Source organism: Ambystoma mexicanum, chromosome 6q (genome assembly GCF_040938575.1).
Source record: "Ambystoma mexicanum isolate Mex_15411 chromosome 6q, UKY_AmexF1_1, whole genome shotgun sequence".
Lineage (NCBI taxonomy): Eukaryota > Metazoa > Chordata > Amphibia > Caudata > Ambystomatidae > Ambystoma > Ambystoma mexicanum.
In genome coordinates this window covers 1,167,590,813-1,167,618,199 of record NC_090937.1, presented here as the reverse complement: position 1 = coordinate 1,167,618,199, position 27,387 = coordinate 1,167,590,813, and the positions used below count along the sequence as shown (strand labels likewise).

Genomic DNA, 27,387 nt, shown 5'->3' with positions numbered 1-27,387 from the left:
TGGGCCAGTCCTGGCCCCTCGGGAGTAGCGCCCATGACAGAACCATTGTGTGTGAGGTAGACCGGGGAAAGGGTGGGTGGAGTGGGGGGAGCAGACGGTCAAGACTTGATGTGAAATTTGATGTAGATGTTTATGCAAGTCTGTAAGTTACTATGTTTATATAAAATAATAATTGTTTAAAATAAAAAGCACAGGAAGTACCAGAGGTTCACCATTGGCAGTTTTCATCATCAGTTTTGCGTTCTACCATTTGGGCTGACCTCTGCCCCAAGGGTTTTCACCAGGTTAATGGCAGTGGTGGCAGCAAGTCTCAGGAGAGGGGGGATTCACGTCTACCCCTACCTGGACGATTGGCTGATCAGGCACGTTCACCCAAACTGACTCAGGAACATCTCAGTATCACCTGCCACTCCCTTCACAGACTGGGCGTCTCCCTCAATTACACGGGAGTCCCACATGATACCATATCAGTGACTCCAGTTTATTGGAGCAGTCCTGGATGCATCCTTGGGAAAAGCCTCCCCACCCGAGGTGAGGGTTCAAGATATCTTGCAGATGGTCACCAAGTTTCAGAGTGCCCGGCGTCTTCCCACCTTTGACTTTTTGAGGTTGCTCGTCCTCATGGCATCCTGGATTGTCCTGGTACCAGAGGCTCGCCTGAGAATTGGATCTCTTCAATGGGCTCTCAGAACACAGTGGTCCCATTCTCAGGCAGGATGTCTAACGTCCTTCAGATTCCGATCAGAGTCTCACAGGACCTTCTGTGGGTGGGCCTGCGAGGACAGCATTCTGAAAAGAGAACTTTTTGGCAACCATGTCCGGAGATAACAGTAGTGACGTATGCCTCACTCAAAGGGTGGGGAGCCCACGCCAACGATCTGACAATCTGTGGTCGTTGGTCTCCTTCGGAGTCCAAACTACACATCAACCTTTTGGAGCTTGGGGCATTCAGACTGGCGCTGAAGGCCTTTCTGCCCTCTGTACGGGGACGAATGTCCTAATAATGACGGACAACACAGTGGCCATGTACTACCTCAACAAGAGAGGAGGCATAGGGTCACCACCACTGTGCAGAGAAGCAATGCAGCACTGCTTCTGGGCAATTCAAGAATTAATCTCTCTATCGGCAGTTCACTTAGCCGTCGAGGAGAACACAGTGGCGGATGCTCTCCCACAAGTGGGAAATAGCTCAGGCAGTCCTTCAAGACATCTTCACCCTTTGGGGAACCCCTCAAGTGGATCTGTTTGCGACCAGTATCAAACGGAAGTGCGAACTGTTTTGCTCCAGGGAATTGGGTTCTCCATCAAGAGGTCAAGACACTCAGCCTTCACGCATGGTTTCTGAGATGCTGAGGTACAAGGACTGGGACCTCCCGGATGACGTAATGGAGATTTTGCTTGCGGCCAAAAGGCCAGCAACAAAATCCTTATAGTGCTGCCATTGGAACAAGTTCTGCAGCTGGTGTAGGGAAATGTGGACCCTTTACAAAGCGCACCTCGGAAGAGGCATCCTAATTCAAAATACCCTTAATAATTCAGTTTCTTCCTACACCATTCCAAATCCCAACTTAGGACCTTTACTTGATTTGAAAGTTTTTGACATGCGCTCCTTTCCTCCGTTCCTGCCCTTTAAGGCTGTTAACTTACAAAACCATGTTAGTAGCGATAACATCAACCCGCAGGGTGAGTGAATTGCATGTATTATCCTGTAAACCTCTGTTTACCACCTTTTACAAGGATATAGTTGTCCTTAAGGTCAAACCCTCGTTTCTACCTAAGATTCTATTGGATTACCATTTAGCTTCCGTCCTTCTATCCTCCCCTTATCCTGGTATCTTCGATCCGAGGAAAGCTCTGAGCTTTTATATTTCAAGGATGGCTAAATTGAGACAGCACAACCAACTTTTCATTGGTTTTACAGGGCACAAACCAGGTTTGTCAGTCACCAAACAGACTCTATCCAGATGGATCGTACTGGCTATTTCAGAGTGCTACAGGCTAGCTGGGAAATATCCCCCAGAAGGTTTAAGGGCTCATTTCACTAGGGACATGGCAACTTCCTCTGCCCTTCAGAGGGGAGTTCCCCATAAAGGATATCTGCGAGGCAGCTACATAGTCCACCTTCCACACATTAACAATACATTATGGTTTAGACAATGAAGGGAGATTTGTGAAGGCAGTTCTATGCTCCTTTCTGGGCAAACATTTACTCCCTCCTCCAAAAGAACCTAATACTGCTTTGGTAGTCTGTCATAAAATGAGGAATATGTGGGAGGACACAATCTATTCGAAGAACAAGTTACTTATCCCCAGTAATGTTTTTTTCGACAGAATGTTCCTCTCACGTATTCCTCTTCGCCCTCCCAGCCTACCCCGCTGTAGAATTTCCAAGCTTTAGACCTTGCGCTCTTTTAAGGTCTGATCATTTAAAGGCACTTATCAAGGCCGGTAATTCTGCATCTGGGTTGCGAAAACAAAAAACATAACTGAAGCCAATGGGCGTTGCGCATGGTATATGTACTCGATGTCAGTCGAGATGGAAGCCCTCGAGGGACATTGAGTCGACCGTCTCGACGCACAGCACCCTCTGCCAATAGAACATTTTCTGAAGCTGGAAATGAAGATAACATAAGATGAGGAATACGTGGGAGGAACATCCAGTCGAAAGAACGTTACTAGGGGTAACTAACTTGTTCTTCTGATGCTTGTATCTGCTTAGATTCACATATGCCCATCCTTCCTCTCGTAGGGAATGGAAGGCACATAGACAACATACGCCTTTTCCCTCCGCTTCCCTGTTAAGACTTGCACCACCCAATTGCCGTCTGGCATAGTAATCCGTAGCTGCCTGTCTTTCCTTCCACCTGCCCTCTCCTCCTCCACCGCCCCTTTTTTTGTCTTAGCATTTTCTCATATCATTTGTCCTGTGACCCTTGATAGAAGCTTGCTGTCTTCCCCCCCTTCCCTCCTGTCTTCCTCCCAATCCCCCCAAGAACTATTCTGATTCGTCTTCTGACCTGCCCTTAGTCGCTTGTTTTGTTCCTCTCCTTCTCCCTCACTCCAACCCCCCTCCTCCCCATCTCCCCCTCTTGTATACTCATGCACTACATCAGTTGTTGTTAGGCATAGTAATGTTACTGCTTGTTTGTCTAATTTTCCCTTCCCTTCTCCTTAAATGTTCCTTGCACTTGCACTATCTGAAATGTCGCCTGGCAAAGTATGATAGTTATTTCTCACATTATTATTTATTATTATTTATTTATTTGAATGTTTTTTTTCTTTACATAAAAGAAAACCTTTACAAAATTTTATAAGTTAAAACAATACATTTTTTCCAAATTTAAGAAGAGGATAAAACAAAAATTGAGACAAACAATTTACAAATGAAAAATGCATCATTCTACATAAAATAAACTAAGATCATTTCACAACTTTCTAAAATAAGCTCCCTATAATAATGTGTTGATTCTGAAACAAAAACTGATTTTGCAAGAATGAAAAAACAACAATCTAGGCTTACTTCTCCAGCATGGGGTCTGGCATGGATTCATATGCTCATGAATATTCCCCGTCGTCTGGCTGGGAATCCTCGGTAAAGAAAAAATCAGTATCAGTTTCGTTTCTGATCTGCCTTTCTTAGTAGTAACCAATCACTGATCTCTGGGTCATACTGCCCCCAGCAAATGACTGCCCTCTCCCTAAGCCCCGCCTCTGGTAGCCATCCTCAGATTTTTACCATACGCTCAAGTGTTGGGAGTCCTCATGTTTAGCTCTTGAGTTTTTTACTACGTTTTCACACTTTCAGGAGATTTTCTAATTTTTTCGGTTTAATCGAGCCTCAAGCTCCACCGTTTCTACTTCCGATAACGGGGACCCGTTTCGGAATTCTTCTACGCCCCTCAAGGGTGAAGTTTTCGTCGAGTTTATACTTCTTGGAGGATTCCGGAAGATCTGCGGCCTACCTCAACGGACATGGCCCAGGACAAGGGAAGCTCGACGCCCGGATCCAAGCTGTTCAGGTGCTGCCCTGGATGCGGATTACAGAACGTTTTCAAGGAGGACGAGCATTCGAGATTTCTCTTCTGCCTTCATGAGGACAAGACGCACGTGGAGAAAGACTGTGCGTTCTGCAAGAACCTTTCGGAACGGACCAAAGAAGATCGTCGTTCCCGCCTCGCCGCCTGGCTGGAGAAGGGCACAGCAGGTGAGAAGGCGAAGAAGTCTGAGCGGGCTTCTAAGTCCTGTGAGGGCGCCCCGGCGACGGGGGCCCAACAGAAGGCCAAGCACCGCGAGTCCGCGGGCACCGGGTGCGCCGAAAGGTCGGGCTCTTCGGTTGCCAAGCAGGGTGCTACTTCCCCGGCATGTTCGACCACGAGCCAGCGCTCTGGTTCGGGGAAGAGGAAGTCCGAGAACCCGGTAGGCCGCTGAAGCGGACCCGGTCGATCTCGAAGGGGCGAGCCCAGGACGCACCTATGGTGGTGAGGGCTTTGATCAACCCGGCAAAGGCCTCTACTGAAGTGGTCGCTGCGACCCTGGCGAAGCCGGCTGAGACTACGCTTGTGGAAACGCCCTCCGGGCCCAGAGTATCCCTGCCACTGCGGAGGGATTCCTCTTTCCAGCTCATCGCCAAGACCCCCGTGAAGCCCCCGGCTGAAAAAGAGGGGGGGGGGCGGTGGCCATTACAGACTCGGAATCAGCCTCTGAGGAGGAACTGGTGGAAACCGAGAAGGGCCTCAACGAAAGGTCCATAGGCCTCAACGAGAGGTTCATAGGCCTCAACGAGAGGTTCAAGAAGGTTCGATCCCAGGGGACGGTCCCTGCTGACGTGATCGAAGATGGCGACGACGAACAGGGCCCAGTGGAGCGGCCATCCCGTCCGTCGCAGCCATTGCCCGAGCCCCAGGATAGCTCGGCGGCCATTTTGTTGGCGAGACATCTGGCTGCTATCTCCCGATATACCAGGACTATGGGACGGGCGTCCTTGTGGTCTCATCGCCTGGTGAAGGAATTCATGAAGGGACTGTTCCGATCATTCCCGCCGGTGAAGGCCCCGGCGTGGGAGCTTAATGTGGTACTGACCAGGCTCATGGGGGGCCCCATTCGAGCCTATGCATTCGGCGCATTTGAAGTTCCTGTCATGGAAGACAGCGTTCCTCGTGGCCATCACCTCCGCACGACGAGTGGGTGAGATCCAGGCCCTATCTTGCAAGCCTCCATACTTGACTTTCCATGACACAAGGGTGGTGCTGAGGACGCACCCCTCCTTTATGCCCGAGGTGCCGTCGGCCTTCCACCTCAACGAGCCCTTGGTGTTACCAGTTTTCTTCCCGTCGCCTTCTACGCCGGCCGAGAGGACTTTGCACTCGCTGGATGTAGCTAGAGCGCTGAAGTTCTACGTGGACCACACAAAGAGTTTTCGGAAGACATCACAGCTGTTTGTGAACTTTGGACCTGTGAATCAAGGGAAGGCTCTCTCGAAGAATTCCATTTCCAGATAGCTCTCCGGCTGCATCATGCACTGTCACCGGTTGGCAAACCGACCGCTGTCCGGCCGTCCGAGAGCCCATTCGACCAGAGCGATCGCTGCTACTACAGCGTTCCTGTCTGGTGTGCCCCTGCTGGACATCTGCAGGGCTGCTACGTGGAGGTCGACACACACCTTCACAAGATTCTACTGCGTCGATTGGGACTCCAGGGAGGAGTCCAGGGTCGGCCAAGCAGTGCTGCGCAACCTGTTCGCCTAAGGTGAGCCTGGTGAGGAGGTAAGAAGTGCTAATGTCGAGTTTTGGATGTAATGCTTAATGTTGAGCCTTTGCCACCTCCCGTGATTGTGCATGTGTATACTGCTATGTATTCTTTATTCACGAGCATGTGAATCCATGCCAGACCCCATGCTGGAGAAGGAACAAGTTACTTACCTGTAACTGTTGTTCTCCAGCATGGGTCTGGCATGGATTCACATGCGTACCCTCCCGCCTACCCCTCTGCGGCTCTTCACTTGGTCATACTGCCACTTTGCGTGCTACCAAATCTGAGGATGGCTGCCAGAGACGTGTTTTAGGGAGAGGGCAGTCATTGGCTGGGGGGCAGTATGACCCAGAGATCAGTGATTGGTTACTACTAAGAAAGACAGATCAGAAACGAAACTGATACTTATTTTTTCTTTACCAAGGATGCCCAGCCTGACGACGGGGAATATTCATGAGCATGTGAATCCATGCCAGACCCATGCTGGAGAACAACAGTTGCAGGTAAGTAACTTGTTCCTTCTGTTGTCCTGGAAATGGATGGACAACTTGAAACATTGCATTCTTGATCTTAGATCATTTAAGCTAATCCAAACTCCGTTTTCAAAAATCTCACTATCACTAGCTGCAATGGAGTATGTTTATCATGCAGCATACGTTTCCATAAATAGAGTTAATGCAATTTATATCTGCAGAAAAACGGCTAAAGTAGGAAAGCCTGGTTAGAGACAACGCCGGGCAGTCAATCAATAGGTGTCTCAATGTTTCTTTGGTTTGTTTGTTTTTACAAAATGTACAAGGAATAAAAACATCCTTTGCTTTATCTCTTGCAGCTATTATTTCTCCCGTAGCCAGTACATTAAAGCGGAATCTCATGAAGATATTTCTAGAATTCCTATTCGGGAACTGAATGAGAAGGTTCCAGCAGGCCCATAGGTTTATAATATGAAACCAGCTGAAAATATAAACCATGCTTTACCAGTTTTTGAATCGTATTTGCCCAATCTGCATTTTGCAATAGCGGTTTGACTTTTTTTGGTTTGTGAGATAATGTATACAGGGTGGATCCTACGGTGTTTAGTAATTTATTACAAATTTCTGTTAATTTTTTAAGGAAGGCAGATCTCGTAATATTTGACTTCATATGATAGCCCAAGTCAGAATACAATGAATTCACACCTTCCGTCATTAGGTTCCGAAAAAGGGAAGGACATTTCCATTCAATTACACTTTCTAAAGATTGTAGGCCGAACTCGTATCTCAAGGCGACGAAAGGGACGCATTTTGGTAAGCAGTAAGTCATTTCTCTTAGGATGTTACCCTCCAATTTACTTATATTCAACTTGCCTGAAATTAATGGAATTTCTAAGCCATAGGAAATTTTCGGTGTTAATTTTTGTGTTTGTAATATTTTATCATTGGGAGACAAGAGAAGGCACCAAATTTGCGGTCTACTGCTTTCCTTTGAGCAATACTTTGTCTGGCCTTCATATGGAAATGATTTCGTATCGTGTGAATAACTTGGGCTATCATTAATCAAAAATCCCAGATATGTCATGAAATGCTTAGTTTCTACCTTAATCTTATTCAGAAACCCTTTATCCGTTAACGGTTTCCTCATTCGACTGAATCGCATTATATGAGATTTGGACGGGTTAATAATTAGTCCATTAAGTGCCATATACTTTGCAAATGCAGACATTATTCTCTGAAGTCCCAAGGGGGGGTTTTATCAAAGAGCAGGAAGTCGTCAGTATATGAGCACCAACACATCTTTTTACCTTCCAGAATAGGTTGAATAAATGCTGACTTTGTAAGACAGGGGCCCGCATCTGAAGTCTATAGATTATAAAGAGCTGGAGCAAATATGCAGCCCTGTCTCAGACCGTTTAATGTTGTAATTGGAAAAGATAGTAGTCCTTCGTTATTCAGGCATACTTGTATTTTTGAGCCTTCATGAAGGTGAATAAGGATAGCTAAAATTTCCTTCGGGTGGCCTAATCTGTCCAATTTCCGCCATAATGTCGGTCTGTCGACCAGGTCAAAAGCCAGCGACAGATCCACGTTTGCTAGATATATCGGAGACCCCCCTTGATTCCACCCGATATCTTGTAGGAGGGAGATGATTAACCCTCCCGCCATTGTTCCCACTCCTCTTCTAAAACCGAATTGTGCTTTAGAAATTATTGCATTGGCGGTAGACCAATCCTCCACTTGTTGTAATATCAGGCCCGCAAAAATGTTCGATTCTGCGTCCATTAACGCTATTGAGGAGTTATCCCTTAGGGCCCTCAACAGTGACTCATTATCCGTTTGGAACAAGGAACACTTATAGCCTTTTAGCCAATTTTTATATATTTGTTTCATGTATCTGGCCCCCTCCTTTTTGCCGATGTCTGTCATCGTTTGTAGTTTAAGTATCCTTTAAGATCTTCTCAAGAGTAACTTAGCTGAACGTACATTTAGATCATATTTATGAATATGAGGTTTCCCAACACTTTTTCGTTTTACTGCAATTAGAGAGTTATCAATCAGAGTACATATATGGGGTGAAATTAGCATGAGTGAATCTATTCTGTTTTACTTCCGGCGATGTTTTGATATGGTCTTTCCGAATCAGATTGTTACATGCTTGTACATTATCCGGGTGCCATACAATACGATTTTTTTGCACAATTCATATCTAGATTTTGAGATACATATTGAGAGGAGCACGAGCTTCTTATTAGATTGATATCTGCTTCTAACATTTTATGATCGCTCAAAGTTGTATCAGTTATATTAAATGTTTCTACTAGGCTAACCATATGTTCTGTGGTGAAAATAAAATCGATTATCGAGGTCCTGTTGCCCAAAGACCAAGTAATATAAGGCACTTCCGGTTGCAAAATAGAATGCAATGATATAAGGCTCCACGAGGTGAATAACACATTCCAGATCAACAAGTCACTTTTTTTGATATGCCAACTCAGTGATTTTCGGGAAAAAAAACTCCCCCGTGCTTAGACTCATATAAACTTTCTTTAGATGTAACTAATAGATTCTCTATTGCTAAATTACTGTCTGAGTGCAAATCACTCCGAGTCATTTTAGTATTAAGATCACCCATAACCAATATATGAAGAGCTGTACATTTCAGGGAGCAGTTTTCCATTATTGCCTCCATTTTCAAAATTAACTCATACAGGTTTGCTCCAGAAGACCAATAGACATTCAAAATCAACAGATGAGAAATCCCCTCGTTGCCATCTACCTTCACCAAGGATCCCAAGACATAGGGAGCAATTACAAATGTTTCGATCATGTGCAGGCCCATGCCCAAACAGACAACCTTTTAACCCCTTGCTAGCTGGTATGTGGCAGCATTCAGTACATTTGGATGGTTTTGGAGTTGTCAACCATGTTTCTTGAATACACAAGATATTCTTGCTTCTCAATTTTCAGCATAGTTGTTGTGAGGATAGTAAATGTGTATTGCCTCTAGAGTTCCAGCACAAAATTGCTAATCTATTATCTGGGTTAAAGTTGTTGTTTCAAAGTTTGAAGCTGGGAGATAGAATCTCTTCATGTTAATGCTAGCCATCACTAGCTGGATTCTTGATCCCTGTTGAAGGACCCTTCATTTTTCTGTTGTTGACTGAAATTATCTTGAGGCAGGCATGGTTCAATTTGATGAATCTCCTCACACTCTGAATCACCCTCACCAAAGATCAATAAATCAAAACCCAGACTATTCAGCTGCTCAACCTCTGCCAGGACCTTTAAGAAGACCAGTTTCGAATGGAAAACCAGTCTTACATGATCGAAACACATAGGATGGATGAAATCAACTCTCTTGATATCCGCACTGGATAGATTTGTTTTGTGAGGATATGTCATTTAGTAAAGCGAGAGATTGTGCTCTATTCATGGCAGGTTGGTATCCGCAGTCGAATAAAGGGTATAATAATGCGCTTGGAAAGTCCGGATAGACGGGCTTTCTTTCTCCACGTTATATATCTTAAGTTTGTCTGAAGATAATTTTTGGGGGTGAACTTTTTTTTTTCCACCTGTTGGTTCTCTGCATTTACCTATGTCGGCAACTGGGAAAGTTCCTCCTACAGGGATTTGTACTGGCTCTATAATACTTTGGGGGGGAGTTGGTATAATCGGCTGCAGAAAATGCCTTTGGTTCCCTCGTTTGAGCGGCGCGGCCCCCCCATCATTGTGCTCCCTTGGATTTGGAGGGGCGGGGTAATCGAGGCCTCTATTTTCGATGAATCTGCTGTGCCCCCCCTTTCCTAAAGTTATTCTATAGTAGACCGAAAGAGGGAATTTATGTATATCTCGTTGGGCATGTCGGGTGCAGAGCCGGACTCTGCTTGTGCACTTACTTCCTTGTCACTTGTGAAGTCAACTACCGGAGTGGGCGTGGAATTATTTTCAGTCCCACTGGGTAGCTTGAGCGACTGTTGATGAGGAGACTGTGTTAAGTCAGATTTTATTAGTCAGATATTAGTACTTTATTCATATCTACTCCGTGGGTTTAATTGCTATCGCGGGGGCCAAGGTGCCCAGCGTAGCTGCTGAATTAGCAGTACTAAGAATTTTGGATTTTGCAAACAGATCACAGATTTCACTCTGTTCTCTCTGCACAAGGTGCACATTCCTAGAATGGAGAGGATATGAATGTTGTGGAGGAAAGGGTTTTGATCCCTTTGGATCTGCAATATTTCTTTTCTTGGCAGCTTTATGGTGCATCTCCTCTGAGAGGGTATTAGTTGGAGTGTCATAGGTGCCAATATTTGTTTCTGGTGTAATTTTCGCCCCTCCCTTCTTTACCGCTGCTGCCCCATTTGTCTGCAGTGTGTCCTTCTCCTCCATAGTGAAGTTTCGGCGGCATTTTTAGAAGCTTTGTTCCTTCGATCATGGAGGGCGGACAGCAATTTGTTTTTCTTACTATTTAGCAATTTGGTTTTTTTTTTCTTTTTTTTTTCGAAGAGTTTCATTTTTGTGTCTGAGGAATAGAGCTTGCCAAAACTGGAGGCAACGCTATTGGTGAAGCTGCAGCCCCCCCGTTTGTTTTCCTGAAGCTCAGGTACATTTTTTGGAGTAATAGTTTTGTCCCCCCACAGCTGAACTAGCTTATTTGGGAGAGCTTCGAAAATATTTGTGCCTGTTTTAGATGTTGCCAAAATACATTCCAATAAAATTCTCATTTCGAAAAAACAAGTGGAATGTTCCTTTAACTCCTTCAAAATTAATATGAGGGTCCCTGTCTTGTCCACTTGCTGAGAAGATTGCTTACAAAATGGAATATTCGGGGATCTTGAAAGTGTTGGGATAGAGCCATTAGCGATGGATCCTCTGCAAAAAAATACAAGGGGTTATCTAATAAAGATTCAATCTCATGTAAATTAGTAATTTTACCTGGTTGAGTGGCAAATAAACATGAGCTAGATGCTTCTTCCTGAGGAATTTGGGGACGTGCCCCGTCAAAATCTTTGAGGAATTTATAATTTCTTCTGCATTAAATTTCAGCGAATCGCTGGGTTCTGGTGGGGAGGGCGGAAGGGGTAGATTTAATGCCATTTGCATTGTGTTTTTTACTGGGGTAAATACAAGGGGGGGCGGATAAAATATCCTCATACATCCGCACCCCCTGTATAGTTGAACTCCTTGTGGCCGTTCCCGTCTGCGCAGGGTGGGAATATGTGTATTCGACGCTGGCTCTCCTGCGGGACATCGTGGAAGGGCGTCGCCCTGCAAGTTGACTAATGGTGTGCTATTGAGGCGACTGTTCAAATCAGAGTATGATCAACTAAAAGTCGCTTCTAAGACGTGCAAATCCTTTATCCCAAGCCTTCCCTGATCCTATCATTTATGATGGAAACATTTCTGCCTTGCCCTTTGCAACTCAGATTTGATGATCGTATTTAACAGGCACTTCCGGCCTGAGATATGCTCGCTCTCTCCCAGCCCGTAAACCGCAGCACGCTAATCAAGATTTGTAAAATCTTTTCATCGAATCTGAGCGTATAAGGAAACTACCGAACCGAATGGGCAGAACTTGAATACAGTTTTTACTTCCCATGCAGGTATGATTTTTAAATAATGGCCCAGATTTCCTTCCACTGCTTATTTAGTAAAAAAATGTACAAGCATGAATGCAGGACTTAAATTAATTGCTTCACTTTATCTGGATGCCCTGGTGACACGTGTCCGACGCCTCCTCGCCAAACAGCCAAAGCACTTCCGATGCACTTCCCGTGCACGCGCACATGTGCGCAGGCCCTGGGATGTTATGGGGGCTGCTGGAAGCGAGTGGGCGGGGCTTGGAATCGTAGAATCTATATTCTACATTGTGCACTCACCTGCTCCTTAGCCCGTATTAAGACGGGCTAAGGAGCAGGTGAGTGCACAATGCACAAAGTCAAAGAGAAAGTTACTTTTTTTTTTTCTCCAGAAGCACCGCGTTTCGCTTGTAAAGGGAGACACTGCATCTTCTTGCACATGCAGGCATCCACCTCAATCACAGTACGCATCTAGGAAGCCAGGAGCATATGGGGCAGCCCAACAGCCAGGGCACTTCCGACACACTTCCCGTGCGTGTGCGCACACGTGCGCAGGGCCTTTGCTGTTATGGGGGCTGCTGAGAGCGAGTGGGTGGGGCTTGGAATCGTAGAATTATTCTTTTCTCCAGAAGCACCGCGTTTCACCTATTCAGGGAGACACAACTGCTTCTTGCGCATGCAGGCGTCCACCTCAATCAAAGTACGCGTCTAGGAAGCCAGGAGCATCTGGGGCAGCCAAACAGCCAGGCCACTTCCGATGCACTTCTCGTCACATTCTGATTTGCTTCAAGGAGTTGTTAGAAGGAAATTGTATTTCTCCCATGCTCCCTCCCTCCTTGAAGCACTTTGAAACACATTGGGCCTCATTATGACTCTTGCGCTCCCGGAATGAAGGGGGCCGGTACGGGACCGGCCCCCTTCATTCCGGGAGCGCGTATTACGAGGTTCCCTTTGCGGGACCCGGACCAGACGTTTGGTAAAACCAGACTTCTTTTCGGGGTCCCGCGAGGGGAAGCGGGAGGTAACAACGGGACACTTATAATGTGCCCGTTGTAACCTCCATCCCCATTCCCATTGAGCACTATGGGGGCTCAAACGGGAATGGGGAATGCTTCCTGCAAGGAGATCTTACCGGGTCCTCCTATGTCGGAATGACCCAGTAAATCCCCATTGCAGGAACCCTGTAAAGGAGCCCGGCCATGGCTGCCTCCAAACTCGTAATGAGGCCCATTGTGTATAGGCGCTATACAAATAAACAATCCATTCAATTCAATACTACACACTTCAGAAATAAAACAATCTGATGACCTCCAGATGTGAAGGACCATGGATACAGTACACATCACAGTAGGGGATAGTATTACAAACACGCCCTATCGACGTCCCTTTTTGATTTTGAAAACAAGTCATGTAATACTCTGCACCAACTTTACTCTGCAGCAACCACTAGATGTCGGCCTATGCAAAGCTTGTGAACCTAAGCAGATACAAACGTCAGAAAGACGATTACAGGTATGTAATATTTGTCATATCTTATTTTCCTTAATGCCATTTGAAATTTTGCATGTGAACTGCTGGATTTGTCATGTATTGTTGATATGGATGCAAACCAAAATAAAGCATATAGACTACAGTTTTTAATTTTAATTCTTTCTTATATTTTTCTTCAGTCAGTGCAACACAAATATGCAGTTGCATTCCGGGAACCAGATACTTGGTGGAAGTATAAACCAAAGGAGCTTCAAAGGTAAACGTTCAAAATCTGGCAAGTTTGTTTATTGTATTTTAATTGTTATATGATGCAGTCAAAGCTTACATGGTAATGCCCAGCAACCCATAATCTGCCACTGAAGTCATCAGGGATATAAAAAAAAAAAAGAATTAGAATTTGGTGCACCAGGGCTAAAGAAGACGCGATTGAGGAAGAGCTTGGGGTAAATTGCTCACCAGGGCAGCGAGTTGAGCAGGGAAGGGATGGGACCCTGGAAGTCAAGATAATGACTACAGACCTGAGATATACAGAACCAGAGCCGAAGCAGTTTGGCGAGGCAGAGAGACACTTGAAGCAGAAAACTGCTAAAGAAAGGCTCGGAGGAATCTCTACAGATGCAGCAAACCGTTATAAATGAAGAAGCCATGGTAACATTGGAGGAAATGAACACTGATGCAATGGTTAACTGTTGTAGGTTTGAATGTCATATTACAAATTACACACTCAAAAAAGTGTTCGAGAACTGTAAGGTGAAAAGACTAAGAGAAACTGTTTCAATTTTGATAACCATGTTTTAATTATGCAGTCATAATACCGCTGAGAGCATTGATATTATATGGCATTTGTAACACGCCTGTACACAAGTCTTTGAAAAGCATTGAAAAGTTCAAAAGGAAACTGTTGCAAGATCGGCTGCCGTGTTGTACACTATGCAGTCTCAATAATGGTTGAGACAATGAGAATAAGGAGGAGTATACTAGTGAAAAGAAACTATAGCAATCTTGAGAATAAGAAAGTGAGCATTCTGGACATTTCAGTGAAAAGCAACTTTAGGGTCATTGGGCCTGATGGTCAACGTTTCGGAACTGTAGGAAATCAGGAGATGCCGTGAAAGTCTCTTAATTGCTCCTACTACCTTAAACTTGATTCTCAAACACTACGCATGGAGCAAATTAGGAGATTCCTTTGATATGGTCATGTGCAAATGTGATTCAACTCTTTTCTTCTACCTGACTTCCCTGCATTCTATCTACTAGGAGATTTTAATCTCCATCTATCTTCAATTCATGATTCTTCACACCTAATTTCCTCGCTTGCTACACTCGTATTCTCTATTTCTTCTTCCTTGGATGCCTCCTAATATCACAGGCTCCTCTCTCGGTCTTATATATTTCTTCCCTCCCTACGTATTCATCCAATCTCGTTCTTTCCTTCTCCCAATTTCCTCTTCTTGAAACCCCATCCTCTTCTCCAATTCCACCATTGACCTTTTCCCCTGACCTTGTGGTTTTAACTCTGATTAGTAGCCAGTCGTCTACCCTGGACTCACTTCACCCCACATCTACCGTCTTAATTTCACGCAAACCCTCCCAACCCTGGCTCTCCCCTGCTCTACACTGTCTCCATTCAACCCTGAAAAGTAGAGCACAGCTTGAAATATCTTGCTCATGAAAATCTTCTCCATCTGTTCTATTTTCACTCTTCGTATGACTAATCTCTTCTGGCTGCTAAGAAATGCTTTCTCCTCTCTTGCATACTCCCTTTCGCACCACCCTTGTTGTCTCTTCCAACTTATCAATCAACTACTTGACCGCCTCTCCTAATCCCTCAATTGTTTCTACACGTTCTGCCTCTGACTTTGCTAACTTCTTTACATCTCAGGTTTCCACTCTTCGCTGATCCATTTCCCAGGCCCCCCTGTGATGCTGGAAATGCAGTGGAGGGACAGGCCCTTGTTGTCCTTGTCCTATACCTCTTTAAATGGTGTGCTCTGCGCAATGGATTCTTACACAGATTCAAGATAGCCACTGGTGGCCTCTTGGTTTCCTTTGCCTTAACTACTTGTTTGTCAACGTCATAAAGAAGCCCTCGCTCTGTTCCATTTCCCTGAATGGTCATTGGGTAGAAGGAACATATATGGCTCTGTGGTTGTCTCCTGCCAGACTGCCTGGAGCCTTCCCAGGTGCTGCTTGTTGTGGGTACCCCCTTGGGGTGGAGCCTAACTGAATGGAGTGAGTAGTCAAATGTATTCTGTGTTGGGAGTGTCTGGTTTTGGTTGTGTGACATAATGGCTGAGCCAGCCCTGACTGAAACTGGAATGAATGCAGTGTATGATATGGCATTTATAACGCGCCTATACACAAGTGTTTCAAGGCGCGATGAGGCAAGGGAGGGGAACAAAGGGAGGACGGACAGCGATCCTACTAGGCCAGGTGTCATTCAGATCGCACAAGTGCGTGGGAAGGGGGCAGGGACAGTGCAGTACATGGTAAGATGATAACAAAAGTAAGTAGCGGCCAGCATGTGGCAAGTGCATAAGTAAGTGCAGACATCGGGTGTCAAGGGCTGGGAGGGGGGCTGCAGGTACACAGAGACAGTCCCCAAGTGCAGGGGTTGCCAGGTGGGCAGTGCAGGTGTGAAACGCTGTCGGGGGGAGGACCTGGTCCCAAGATCAGAGGGTGTCCAGGTTGCCAGTGCAGATTGCAGATACAACTAGGAGGTCAGCAGAGGAGGGGAGGAGAAAAAGCAGAAGCAAAGACAAGGTTTTGAGGAGCTTCCGGAACCAGAGATGGTTCTCTTCAAGTTTAAGGGAGGCAGAGAGGCTGTTCCAGAGGGAGGCACCAGCCGAGATCTACCACCAACTCATTGCTTGGAGAAGCGACTGACCCAGAGGGAGTTGGAGGCGGCTGAGCGAAGAGCTTGAGAAGGGAGCTATTTAAGAAGAGAGAGTTGAAGGTATTGAAGCCCCAGGCCCCAGAAGGCCTTGTGGATGATGCAGAGGGTTTTGAACTTAATCCTCGCAGCCACTGGGAGCCAGTGCAGAGATTGCAGTCCTGGAGAGATACGATACCTGTACTTGAGGCCAAGGACAAGTCTTGCAGTCCTGTTCTGGATAAGTTGCAGAGGTCGGAGAGTAGAAGCAGGCAGATTTAGAAAGAGGCTGTTGCAATAGTCCAGCCTAGAGAGAACCAGAGCTCTGGAGACAGTGAGCTACTGGGGGAAGGAGAGGAAAGGAAGAATACCTCTGAGGAGGTGCAGCTGGTAGTGTGACTTCTTAGATATGTCAGAGATGTGAGGAGAGAAGGAGAGTGTGGTGTCGAAGATGACCCCAAGGTTTCTAGCCTTGCAGGTGGGAGCAGGAAGAGGGCCAAGAGAGGCTGGCCAAAGAGCTGGAGGGAAGGAGGGAGCAGGTGTGCCGATGAGGAGAATCTCAGACTTATTGGCATTAAGGCAGAGGTCATTGGCAGCACACCACTCCTGGATAACAGGCAGACAGTCAGAGATGAGGGAAAGGAGGAGGCCGAGGGTAGCCTGAAAATGAGCTCGGTGTCATCCGCATAGCACTGAAAGTTGGGGCAGAGAGCGACGATGCGGTGGGCGAGGAGTGCCAGGTATTGGTTGAACAGCCAGGGAGAAAGGTTAGACCCCACAGGTAGAGAAAAAGATAGCGGAGAGGAAGGACCTAAGTTGGACCTGGGAGGGTCGGTCACAGAGGAGAGGCGTAGTGCACTGAAAGGCTGGGGTGTAGCCCCAATCCACATCCTGTGTTGTGGGTGTCTGGCGAATAGCCTAAATGCCTGTAAGTCTGATTGGGTGCTGCCTGCATGATTGCACTTGTGTGTGAATTGCTGGCTGAGCCTGAGTGAATGGAAAGTGTTTAGTATAAAACGCGTCCTCGCACTCACCTCCTTGTCGGAAGCTGTAGCAGGAAACCTGAAGCAGAAGTCATCTTAAGCTTGCATCCTGGAGTCCAGCTGGAGAACAAGTCTGCGTCTGCAAATCTTCAAGCAATCCGAAAGCTGCCGTGCTGACTCAAGGACTGAACCAGAGAGGACCTGGATAGGTGACCTCTTCCCGAGCTACGAGTGAACACGTGCAATTGCTGCTCTTTACCCAAAGTGTCCTGGAAGCCAGTCCTGTGTGCCTGCTTGGAGAAGGGATCTTCGTGGGTTCAGAAGAGGGGTGCCTGAACTTCTTGGCTTCAACAAGTTTGTCTGTGTCGCCCAGGATCCGGGGGAGTGTTTGTGATAGCTGGAAGCCAGGTTGCTGAGAATCGACCGGAAGAAGGGGTACCCTGTCATAGTGCTTCTTGACACCTGGAGCTGTGAATGTTCCAAATCATTGAAAAATCCTTCAAGTGGCATCCCTGCGACGACATCTGTTGATGCCGGAGAAGGTGCAGGGTCACTACCTGCAGTGGAGTGTCTGCCGTGGGGTTCCCACCACCAAAATCCTGTATCAGCATTCCTCTAAGAGCATGTAATCAATAATTTACCAGTAGTACTCCAAAATGGAGCATTGTGAGGGAACTCATGGTGGCAACAAGTAAGACAAACAAGTGATCACAATTCAATGGTGTTTATTGAACAATGCATGCTGTATGCAGGTTGGAAAAGCACCTATTCTAATCCTAAATGTAAGATGGGAGCAAGCGTAAACCATCAAATGAAAAATAAGGCTGTCCTAGTTGCGTTTGCGTAGTGTCAAAATAAAAGGGCCTATACTAAGAAACCTATTGCCAAACCTTACAACTAATACAGAAAGGGTGTGGGATAGCTTTCAAGAAAAAGAAAGAAGTGTTCTCAAACAATATCTCAGAATGTGGTAGCCTGGGTCTCCCTTCCCCACGTTTGAGTATGTGGTAAGATGGGAGCTTGGAGCACAGTATCATCTCGGGCTTCTCCAGCACGAGACGACAGTTCCAATGGCAGTTCTCAGGACTATTGATGGGCAAGTCTTGCTTCCTTTAAGAGTCTCTTGCCTTCGAGGCCTGACGTGTTCAAATAGCAAAACCAAAAGTTCCTTTCACTAAATAAGTTTGTTAGGGTGAGAATGATAAACCCCCTGGTTCCCCCTGCTCTGGGCGCTGATCCTTCTCAATTGTAATCCACAGTTCAGATCGGGTGATAGCACCAAGAAGAGGGGGACCCAGGGGTGAAACTAACGCATATCGTATTACTCAAGTTATATGTCCGTTCTTTTCTTATTTGAAATTTGGATGATGGCTTCACCCCTGGATCTCCCTCGGTCGGGCTCGAACCCCTCTTGACTGTCAGTACTCGGGCGATGGCTTCACCCCTGGATCTCCCTCTGCCGTGCTCAGACCTCTTTTGACGGTTAGTACTTGGATGATAGCTTACTCTCTGGATCTCCCTCTCCCGGCTCGGACCCTTCTTCACCGGCAGCCTCCTTGGGGTTCACTCTTGCTGTCTCTTTACTTTTACTTTTCTCACTATAGGGGTAACAACTTTTCATCCTTGGATTCTCCCTCTGCCGGGCTCTGATCCCCTCTCAATTTTTAGGCTCCCGTCACTGAGTTTTAAGATTTTTTATTAATTTTATTCAAACCAAACAACAATACAAACCAAACACGCAGTGCAATTTACAACAGTTTCATTATTCACCAATTAATCTTGGTCACTGCTCCTCCCATCACACCCCCCTTCATGAGCCTATTTGTTCCTCGCATTCTGTATCTGCTTCATATGGCAGGGTCTTGCTTCCCTCGGATTCTGTCGGATCTTGTATTGCTCCAAACAGTTATGCTATTAATAATTTCCATGCCATCAGGGTACTCACTTCTTCCTCCCCCCCTGTGCTGCTCGCCTCTTGCCATACCATCGTTTCAGCCTCCGCCCATTTCTGCAACTCCCTCCACCACACCTCCACCCATTGCTTGTGACACATCTTCCATCCCATGGCAATCCTTCGTTTTGCAAGCACATATGCCAAATCTTTTAGTTCCCCAACATGTTTAAGTTTTCGTGATCTGGGGAACCCTCCCAGCAAGCAGGCCCAAGCCGTGTTTATGATGATCGTGACCCCCTTATCCGCTAGTTTTTGTGTCACTTCACCGCAGAAACGCTCAATTACTGGGCATGAACAAACATGTCATGTCAGCGTTTTCCTTGTCGCATTTGGGACACGCCTGTCGCCCAGCATTTTCGAACTTAGATATCCTCAGAGGAGTCATGTATGGTCTGTGCGTTTGTTTTAGTCTTGCATTTCTTGACACCTTCTTGTGGTATCCCAGGGCACGTTCCCACATCCCATCCTCTATCGGGGCTTCTACTTCCGCTTCCCAGTCTAGTCTCAATTGTGTCGGCTCCTTCCCGACCTTAGTTATCACCATCTCATACAGTCTAGAAATCTCATGCCCCCCCTTCCGCTATGTCATATATTGCCCCCCATGATAGCATCTGGTTCTTCTGCCAATACTGTTTCAGGCCACGTTTTCCGAATTCTCTGTACCATTCTATGGCACGTAACATATTGGCCCGTATGTAATCCCGCTTCTTCCCCAAGCCCTTCGAAATCCTTAATGGTCCCCTCTTGCCAAATGTCCCCTAACGTTATCAACCCCACCGATTCCCAGTAGGTCCTGATAATCACCCTCAGCTGCTTATTTCCCCCTGCCAATGCAACCAGCGGTACCTGCGGGGAGCATGGGAATGGGTCCTCCATCATCCGGCATTCTCGACGCCACATTTTCCACCCAAGCATCATCCCTGGGCACACATTCATTTCTCACTCAGACAGCCAGATAATTTCCCTTAAGTAAAACGGGGCACAATCATGCCCAAACAACCTTAGTTCAGGTGTCGCTTCATCGGAGAGCCATTTGGCCACATATTGTAGCTGGCTCGCTACATAATAAACCTCAAAATTAGGCAGTTTGATCCCCCCCTTTTCATAAAAGTTCTGCAGCTTCCATAGCGCCACTCTGTTCCGGGTACCATGCCACAGGAAGTCCCTACACATACTATTCAGTTTAGTAAAAAAACTTCTTGGGTATCATATATGGAATATTACTAAAGTAATGTAGAAGCCTAGGTAGGACCACCATCTTCAGCATTGCCCCTCGGCCCATCATTGCAACTTCTCCCAGAACTTCATGCAATTCCCAATTTTCTCAATGGCTACCTTGGTGTTGTGCCTATGTTCCTCTTCTGCCGTGTGGTACACGTCTATTCCAAGGTATCGGAAAGAACCAACCGCCCATAGTATTTGTAACACTGGTAACCTTTCCCCTTATAGCTGCCCAGCGGGAAAATGCTAGATTTTTGAGGATTCACTGCTATCCCGGACAGCCCCGCATACCTCCCCATCACTTCCAGGATATACTGGAGATTATCTTCCGGGTATTTCAAGTATAGTAATAAATCATCCGCATATAAGGATTTCAGGTGTCGTTCCCCCCTACCTCAATACCTATCATATCATATTGTTGCCTGAGGTATATTGCTAGGGGCTCCAGGGCTAGAATGTAAAGCATCGGAGACCAAGGGCACCCCTGTCTGGTGCCTCTACTATGTTGCCACCTCTCGGATAACACTGATCCTGTTCGAACTCTGGCTAGCGGCTCACTATATAGCATCTTCGCCCACCTGATGTAACCGGGCCCCATTCCGTACCCTTCCAGGGCCGGCAGCAGCCATGGCCACTGGACCGAGTCGAAATCTTTTACCGCGTCTAGAGACACAATCGCCATTTCGCCTTCAGTCTTACTACCCCATTCGACCACCCGGTGGAGTCTCCTGTGATGGAGTTATGTTCCTATTCAGGACATAGCCCGTTTGGTCTAGGTGTATTAATTTGCTAATTACTCTTCGCAATCTGTTTGCCAGGACAGCCGTCAATATCTTGCTGTCCTGGTTCGGCATCGATAAAGGTCTGTAAGAGCCACAGCTATGCCCCGGTTTGTTAGGTTTGGGAAGTGGCATTATGATCACCTCTCTGAGCGACTCCGGCAACCGTCCCACCTCAAATGCTTCATTAAGCATTTCTAACATTGGGGGGAGCACTTCCTCTCTATATACCTTATAAAATTCACTCGGGAACCCATCTGCCCCCGGGGTCTTAATGGTAGGCAACTGCCTCACCACTTCTTCTAACTCCTCCAAAGTAATTGGTGCATCGAGCTCCTCTCTTTCCTCCCCACTTATCTTGGCCAGTCCTATATCTTCTAGTGTTTCGGCTATCTCCTCATGGCTGCTTCCCTTCCTATTCCTGTATAGCACCTTATAATAATCCCAAACTCCTTGTTGACTCCTTCTTGGGTGTCCGCTACCCCACCATCTTCCCTCGTTATTGTTCTGATCGGGGGTCTGGGAGTTTCGCTCTTGTATAGCCACGCTAAGAGCCGCCCTGTTTTATCCCCTCCCGCATGCTGTCTCTCTATATACTTTTTGTAATTGAGGTTGCAGAGCCTTTCCCAGTGTTCCGCACACTTCTGCTGTAGCTTAAGTGCCAGCTCCATGTCTACGCTTCCACTTTTTAATGCTCTCTCTAGTTCTTCTTTTGATCTTTATAGGTCAGCCAGGACCCCGCCCTGCAGGCCCTTTGATTTTGCTATGGCAACCCCCCGCATCACTACCTTAAAGGCTTCCCACAATGTACCTGCCAAGTCAACGCTACCAGTATTCACCTCGAAGTAGTTAGTAATCTCTTCTCTTATATCTTCTCTAAAGACTGGGTCTTTGAGCGCCTCTGCTCGGAGGCGCCATGTCGGAATCCGTGCCCTCGGGGGGGCAGTATTGCCACCCGAGAACCAGAGGCGAGTGATCCGAGAGGACCCTCGCCTTATATTCTATCTGAGTAATCTCTGTAATTACATCTGGCGTGGCAAAGACATAATTAAGTCTTGTATGTAGCTGCTGCGGGGCGGAGTAGTGCGAATATTGCTTTTCTGGGGGGTATTTTGTCCTCCACACATCTGCCAAGCCAAAATGATCTAGCAGCGTCTGTAATGCTTTGGCCGCTGGGGTGGGCCTATCAATCCTGCCATCTGATCTATCTACCTTGGGGTTCATTACACAGTTAAAATCCCCGCCCCAGATCACCGCACTACCCACACACATACTAAGGTTGGTGCAGAGTCCTGAAATATGCCACCGTGTTTCGGTTGGGGGCATATGTATTTACAATGCTTATCTCCTTATTCTCCACCAGCCCCCTCAATATGACCATCCTCCAATCCGTGTCCACCACTTCTTGTAATAGTTGAAATGGGAAGTGCGGCGCCACCCAGATAAGTACTCCTCTAGCATAGGCAGAGTATGACGAACCCACAACTACCCCTTTCCATTTCTTCCCTACCAACTCCATCTTTTCCCATGTCAGATGCGTCTCCTGCAGCAGTGCAATATCTATCTTTTGCCTTCTCAGGTACAACATGACCTTATTCCTTTTCAAATAGCTGTTAAGTCCCCTGACATTCCACCTAATTATTTTAAGATCGCCCATGGCTCGTTAGTACTCCTCTCCCTTACCTCTAGCCGATCCCTCCCGCCCGAGCAATACAGATTCAACCATCCGGCTCTTCTATGTAGGCTCATGTTCAAACTTAGACTCCCCATAGCCATATACACCCCAAACACCCCGCCTCCCTTCCCTCCCCCCTCCCCCCTCCCCCCTCCCAGCCCTTCCCCAACAACACCCTCCCCAACTGTTGCCCAGCTCCACTCCTGGATCTCAGGCACCCCCACATCTAGCCCCGTCCAGCACAAGCCTATGCTCAGGGCTCAGTAGGGTTAAGCCGCCCTAATGGCCACTCAACTACTAATTTCCGGGGTGGGTTGCTTCCGTCCTGTCGCTCCTATTTTCAAGTTTATTACGCTTTATGTTAATGCTATGCAGCTCCCAGGGGTCACCCTCCCACTTACCCCCTCAATGTCCATGACACAGGCTCTTCAGTTGTCATGCGCCTGCCGGTCTCGGTCTGCCTCTTGTTTCGGGCAACCCTGCAGGTCCAGCCATGACACCACCTCCTCTGGAGTGTCAAAGAAAAGCACTCTGCTCTTATGTAGCACCATCAGCTTCGCCGGGTACAGGAGCATGTACTTGCTGCCTGCCGCACGCAGCCTCCTTTTGACGGCCACGTAGCTGTACCTCTGCCTCTGCACCAGCATTGTGTAATCCGAGTATGCCGTAATGTTGGTGGATGCTCTCTCCATTGTCCCGCCTTTACGAAAATATTCCAGGATCTTCTCTCTGTCTTTATAGTTCAAGATCCTCACGATTATTGGTCTCGGCGGGGCCCCAGGTCGTGGTTTCCTCATTAAGGCGCAATGCGCCCGCTCCACTGTGAACCCCTGTGAGAGCTCGTCTGCTCCTATCTCCTGGAGGATCATGTTCTCCACATAGTTTGTGGGGTCTTGGCCTTCCTCCCCCTCTGGCAGGCCGACCACCCGTATGTTATTTCTTCTCGCCCTTCCTTCCGCTTCTTCCACCCGATTTTCAAGATTAGCAACCTGCTGTTTTAGCACATGGACCTCTTTTGCATTATTCGCGCTGACATCTGTATTGGTCTTCACTGCGCTTTCCAGACCACTCGTTCTCTCTGCCAGCGCCCTGACGTCTTGTCGTAGCAGAGTAAGTTCAGTTCCCACCGCATCAATTTTGTTCTCTAGGGCTGTCCGTAGGTCCGCCATTGCCGAGCCCCATTTGGTATTCAACTCCGTTATAGCCTCCAGGATCTGATGCTTGTCTCCTTCTGGGGCTTCTTCCTCAGGAGTCGTGGCTGTGCTCTGCTCCGATGTTGTAGGGGTCCTCTACGCTTTCGCAAAGACCTCCATTGTAGGTTGTTTGGTTTTGGCTCTTAGCCCTTTCACCGACATAGCGCCACCCTTCATATGCGCTGTTGTCGTGACACTGCCACTTCCTTCAGTCGTTGGGGTTGCTATCTTGCAACTTGCATTCGCTATGGCGCATGAAATTGTTTTTGAAGGTGGATTGTAGCCTCCCACGATTTACTCTCCAAATATCATTCTTGTTGGCACACCTGTCCGCTGACAACTCCCCCTGCGGTTAGGTTGCCTGGGCACATGTAATGTAAGCAGGGTTTGGGTGCCCCTTTGAGGTTATATTAAGCACACTCACTTATTGGTACTTGGTTCACCCTCAGTAGCCACCTTGTGCCACATTAAGGGGTACGATAGTGCTGCACTACACAGGTCGTCCGCGGCCTCCCATGCCGTTCTCCTGTAAGTGTTCAGTTGTATCCACACCGGAGTTTAATCACTGTCTATTGCCATGCGCCCTGCACTTCCACCGGCTTGCTCGTATGTCAGTGTGCATACGCGGGCCTGATTTGGATCTTGTCTTATGGCGGCAGCTCTCAGTGTGCAATTCGGCTCTGTTGAGCCTAATACCACGGTGTCCGTGGCAGGCGACGCCCGCCCCAAGCACTTCCGACCCGCTCCGCGGGTCACAGCTTATATTCGCCACTGCAGCGGCTTGCGTGCTGCAGAGCCCGGCAGCTCCTAATGTCTTCAGCGCCGCCCAACGCCCACACAGTTCTTATCAATACAATCCACTGTCATCGGCCGCATTAAGGGCCTGCTGCCCGCAAGCAGATACAACTTCAATCAGTGCCACAGCCCGCTTCTCACTTATCATATCACCACGTCTTGCAAGCCCGACCACCTTCATGAGCGGCTGGGAGCCGCGTCTGCATATCGCGCCCCTCTGCTTCCATTGTATCTATTCGGGAGCGATACTTGTATCAGCTTTCAGGAGCGCCGCCTCGTTCTTTCATTTCAGAGAGATACTATTCCATGCTGGCTGCTGGCGGCCGATGTCTTCCCGCTCCGCTTGATACGGCAGGATCCAGCTGCCTCTGTATACGGCTACGAGCCGCCCCAGCCCTCGGAGCTTATTTTGTTGATCTTGTAGCAATTTCCAACCGCTACAATCATTCGGGCCCGGGAGCGTTGATCCATTAACACGATCCCAATCAAGAGTGCAATGCGTTCCCATAGGCAGTCGTCTGCATCACGCTCCGTGCAGTTCAGAGGGATTTGTTTCGCTTCCAGACTGCAAAAACACTTCCTTTGTTCGCCGCCATCTTGGCAACAAATTATCCTCACGGCCGCTCCTAACAAAGTCCATTTATCTTTAAATCCACGAGCACGAATGACTCACTCTTCAGGATTACTGCAGTACATATGTTCCAACGCTCGTCCCTTCAATTTCCAGGCACTTGCATCATTTTGCAAGCGTAATTCAGCGGATTAATGTCGGATCCACAGGAGCTCAGCACAAAGCACGTCCTAGTCCATGGCTAGTTAGCCACACCCCCCCCGTCACCGAGTTTACTGTGGCTCTCGATCAGGGTGATAGTGAATCACCCCATGAATCCCCCTCTTCTGGACACTGACACCTCTTTACGTTAAATGTTCTTTTTTTACACAGTTCAGTGTTTGTGGGATTCACCTCCCTTTTTCACACTGCTTGTAGATCAGTCTTTCAATTGTACAGGGAGTTTGCTTGACCCTCTGTATGACCACTTTGACCTATTTCGCTGGCCCTCCTACGGCCTTCTGTTCATCTGTAGTTTCGCTGTGAGGGGGATTGACCAAAGTCTCTTGAGTTAGCACCCACGTGGTGCCGGTTTCCCTCTGCAGTTGGTCTTCCCTTTTACACTCTTTACAGTTCTTTCGTAGTTCATCGAACTTGGTTCAAAACTTGCCACTTTGCGATTCTCACTCACCACAGCCCGGTTCTTATAATTTCCCCTTCGACTCACCGGATGTGATGAACCATTTGGCTTTCCTTGTTCATCGAAGTTAAGGGCGGTACCACGGTCGCAGGAGCTTCCCTCGCTCCTGCTTATCGGCGTAGGCTAGTATGTTGGGTACTCCTACGTCCCGTCCTCTTTCCGCCATAATTTTGGGACATTCCGTCCTGTTGGACGGGACCGGAGCACTTTTTTAAAAAAAGCATCAAATTGAAAATGTGTCCTTCTCTTTTTACGCAGGGTACCTTACGCGGCCATAACCCTGCCCTCCTTAGCTGTAAAGCGCTTTTGTGTCCCAACACTCTTCAGGGAGGCTGTGTTGACTTTCTTTTCAGGTGAATCCAATTAAGTTGCTATTGCAGTCACTAAGGATTATGGGAGCCGTAGTGAAATCATTTGTTCAATTCAGGGGACCAAGGAAAGACTCACCTCCAGGAGCACACATCTTACCCTTAGCAGGGGGAGGGGGGAAAACCCAGCCTTCCTGAAGAGTGTTGGGACACGAAAGCGCTAGGAGGAGGAGAACAGCAGTACAAATGCAGCAGAAGGAATCCAACCCTGTGAACATTTTTTGCAACATTTGGAATCTAACCCAGTGAATTGGACACTTTGGGATTTAACCCAGTTATTCTTTTTCTTTTTTCAGGTAGTATATTGGCCAGGACTTGGAGTGCGCGCCTCACCCCCCTTTTGTTTTTATCTGCCTTTCTTAGCTGCGCCCCGTGCATCGCCCTTCAGTCCTTTTCTCCATGTGGTCGGGGCTGGACACACTAGCATCAATGGGAAGACCTTTTTCTTCCTGTTGCCCTTCTCTTCTGCTCCGGTTCTGCAGTATTCCTCTGTCTATGCCGGATCATTTGGGATTTGCCACTTGTTCCTCTTGCGAACGTCGCTTCGCTAGGGTGGATCCCCCATGTCTCTGCTTGGAGTGTCTGGGACCGGATCACCGTTTGGACTCTTGTTTCTTCTGTGATTCCCTTTCGGTCCGGGCACTTCAGCGTGTATTCGTCAGTGGGAGGAGATCTTCCAAAAGGTTTCTCCCTCGCATTTTCAACTCTTCATCGACGGAAAGAAGAGACACCCAGTAAGTTCCTTACTTTTCAGAGCACCCCGGCTGGGGGACTCCTTCCTGGGGTCCTCAAGGTCCGGGAGGGGCTTCAAAAGCTCTGCTACCAGGTTCTCCCTGAGGTGCCTCGCAGGCCTAATGGGCGTACCAGGTTTTTTTTTAGGGTTTCCGCAAGGGGACTGCCTATACCGGATCACAATCCGCGATTCACTGATCAGGTGCTAATAGCCTGCATAGTCGTGCTGAGGCGTTGGGTACTGGGATTCGCTCTGAGGTCTCCTTGTCAGGAG

The 27,387-nt window shown here is 47.5% G+C and overlaps 1 protein-coding gene across 2 annotated transcripts in view; it reads left to right on the top strand.

The window, feature by feature from the left end:
- N4BP2 (NEDD4 binding protein 2) overlaps nucleotides 1–27,387 on the top strand; it is a 2,396,815-nt gene that overhangs the window by 747,338 nt on the left and 1,622,090 nt on the right. For both annotated transcript variants that reach the window (XM_069631771.1, XM_069631772.1), the window contains one exon: nucleotides 13,471–13,547. In XM_069631771.1, the coding sequence (XP_069487872.1) occupies nucleotides 13,471–13,547 (77 nt within the window). The remainder of the gene's footprint in view (nucleotides 1–13,470; nucleotides 13,548–27,387) is intronic.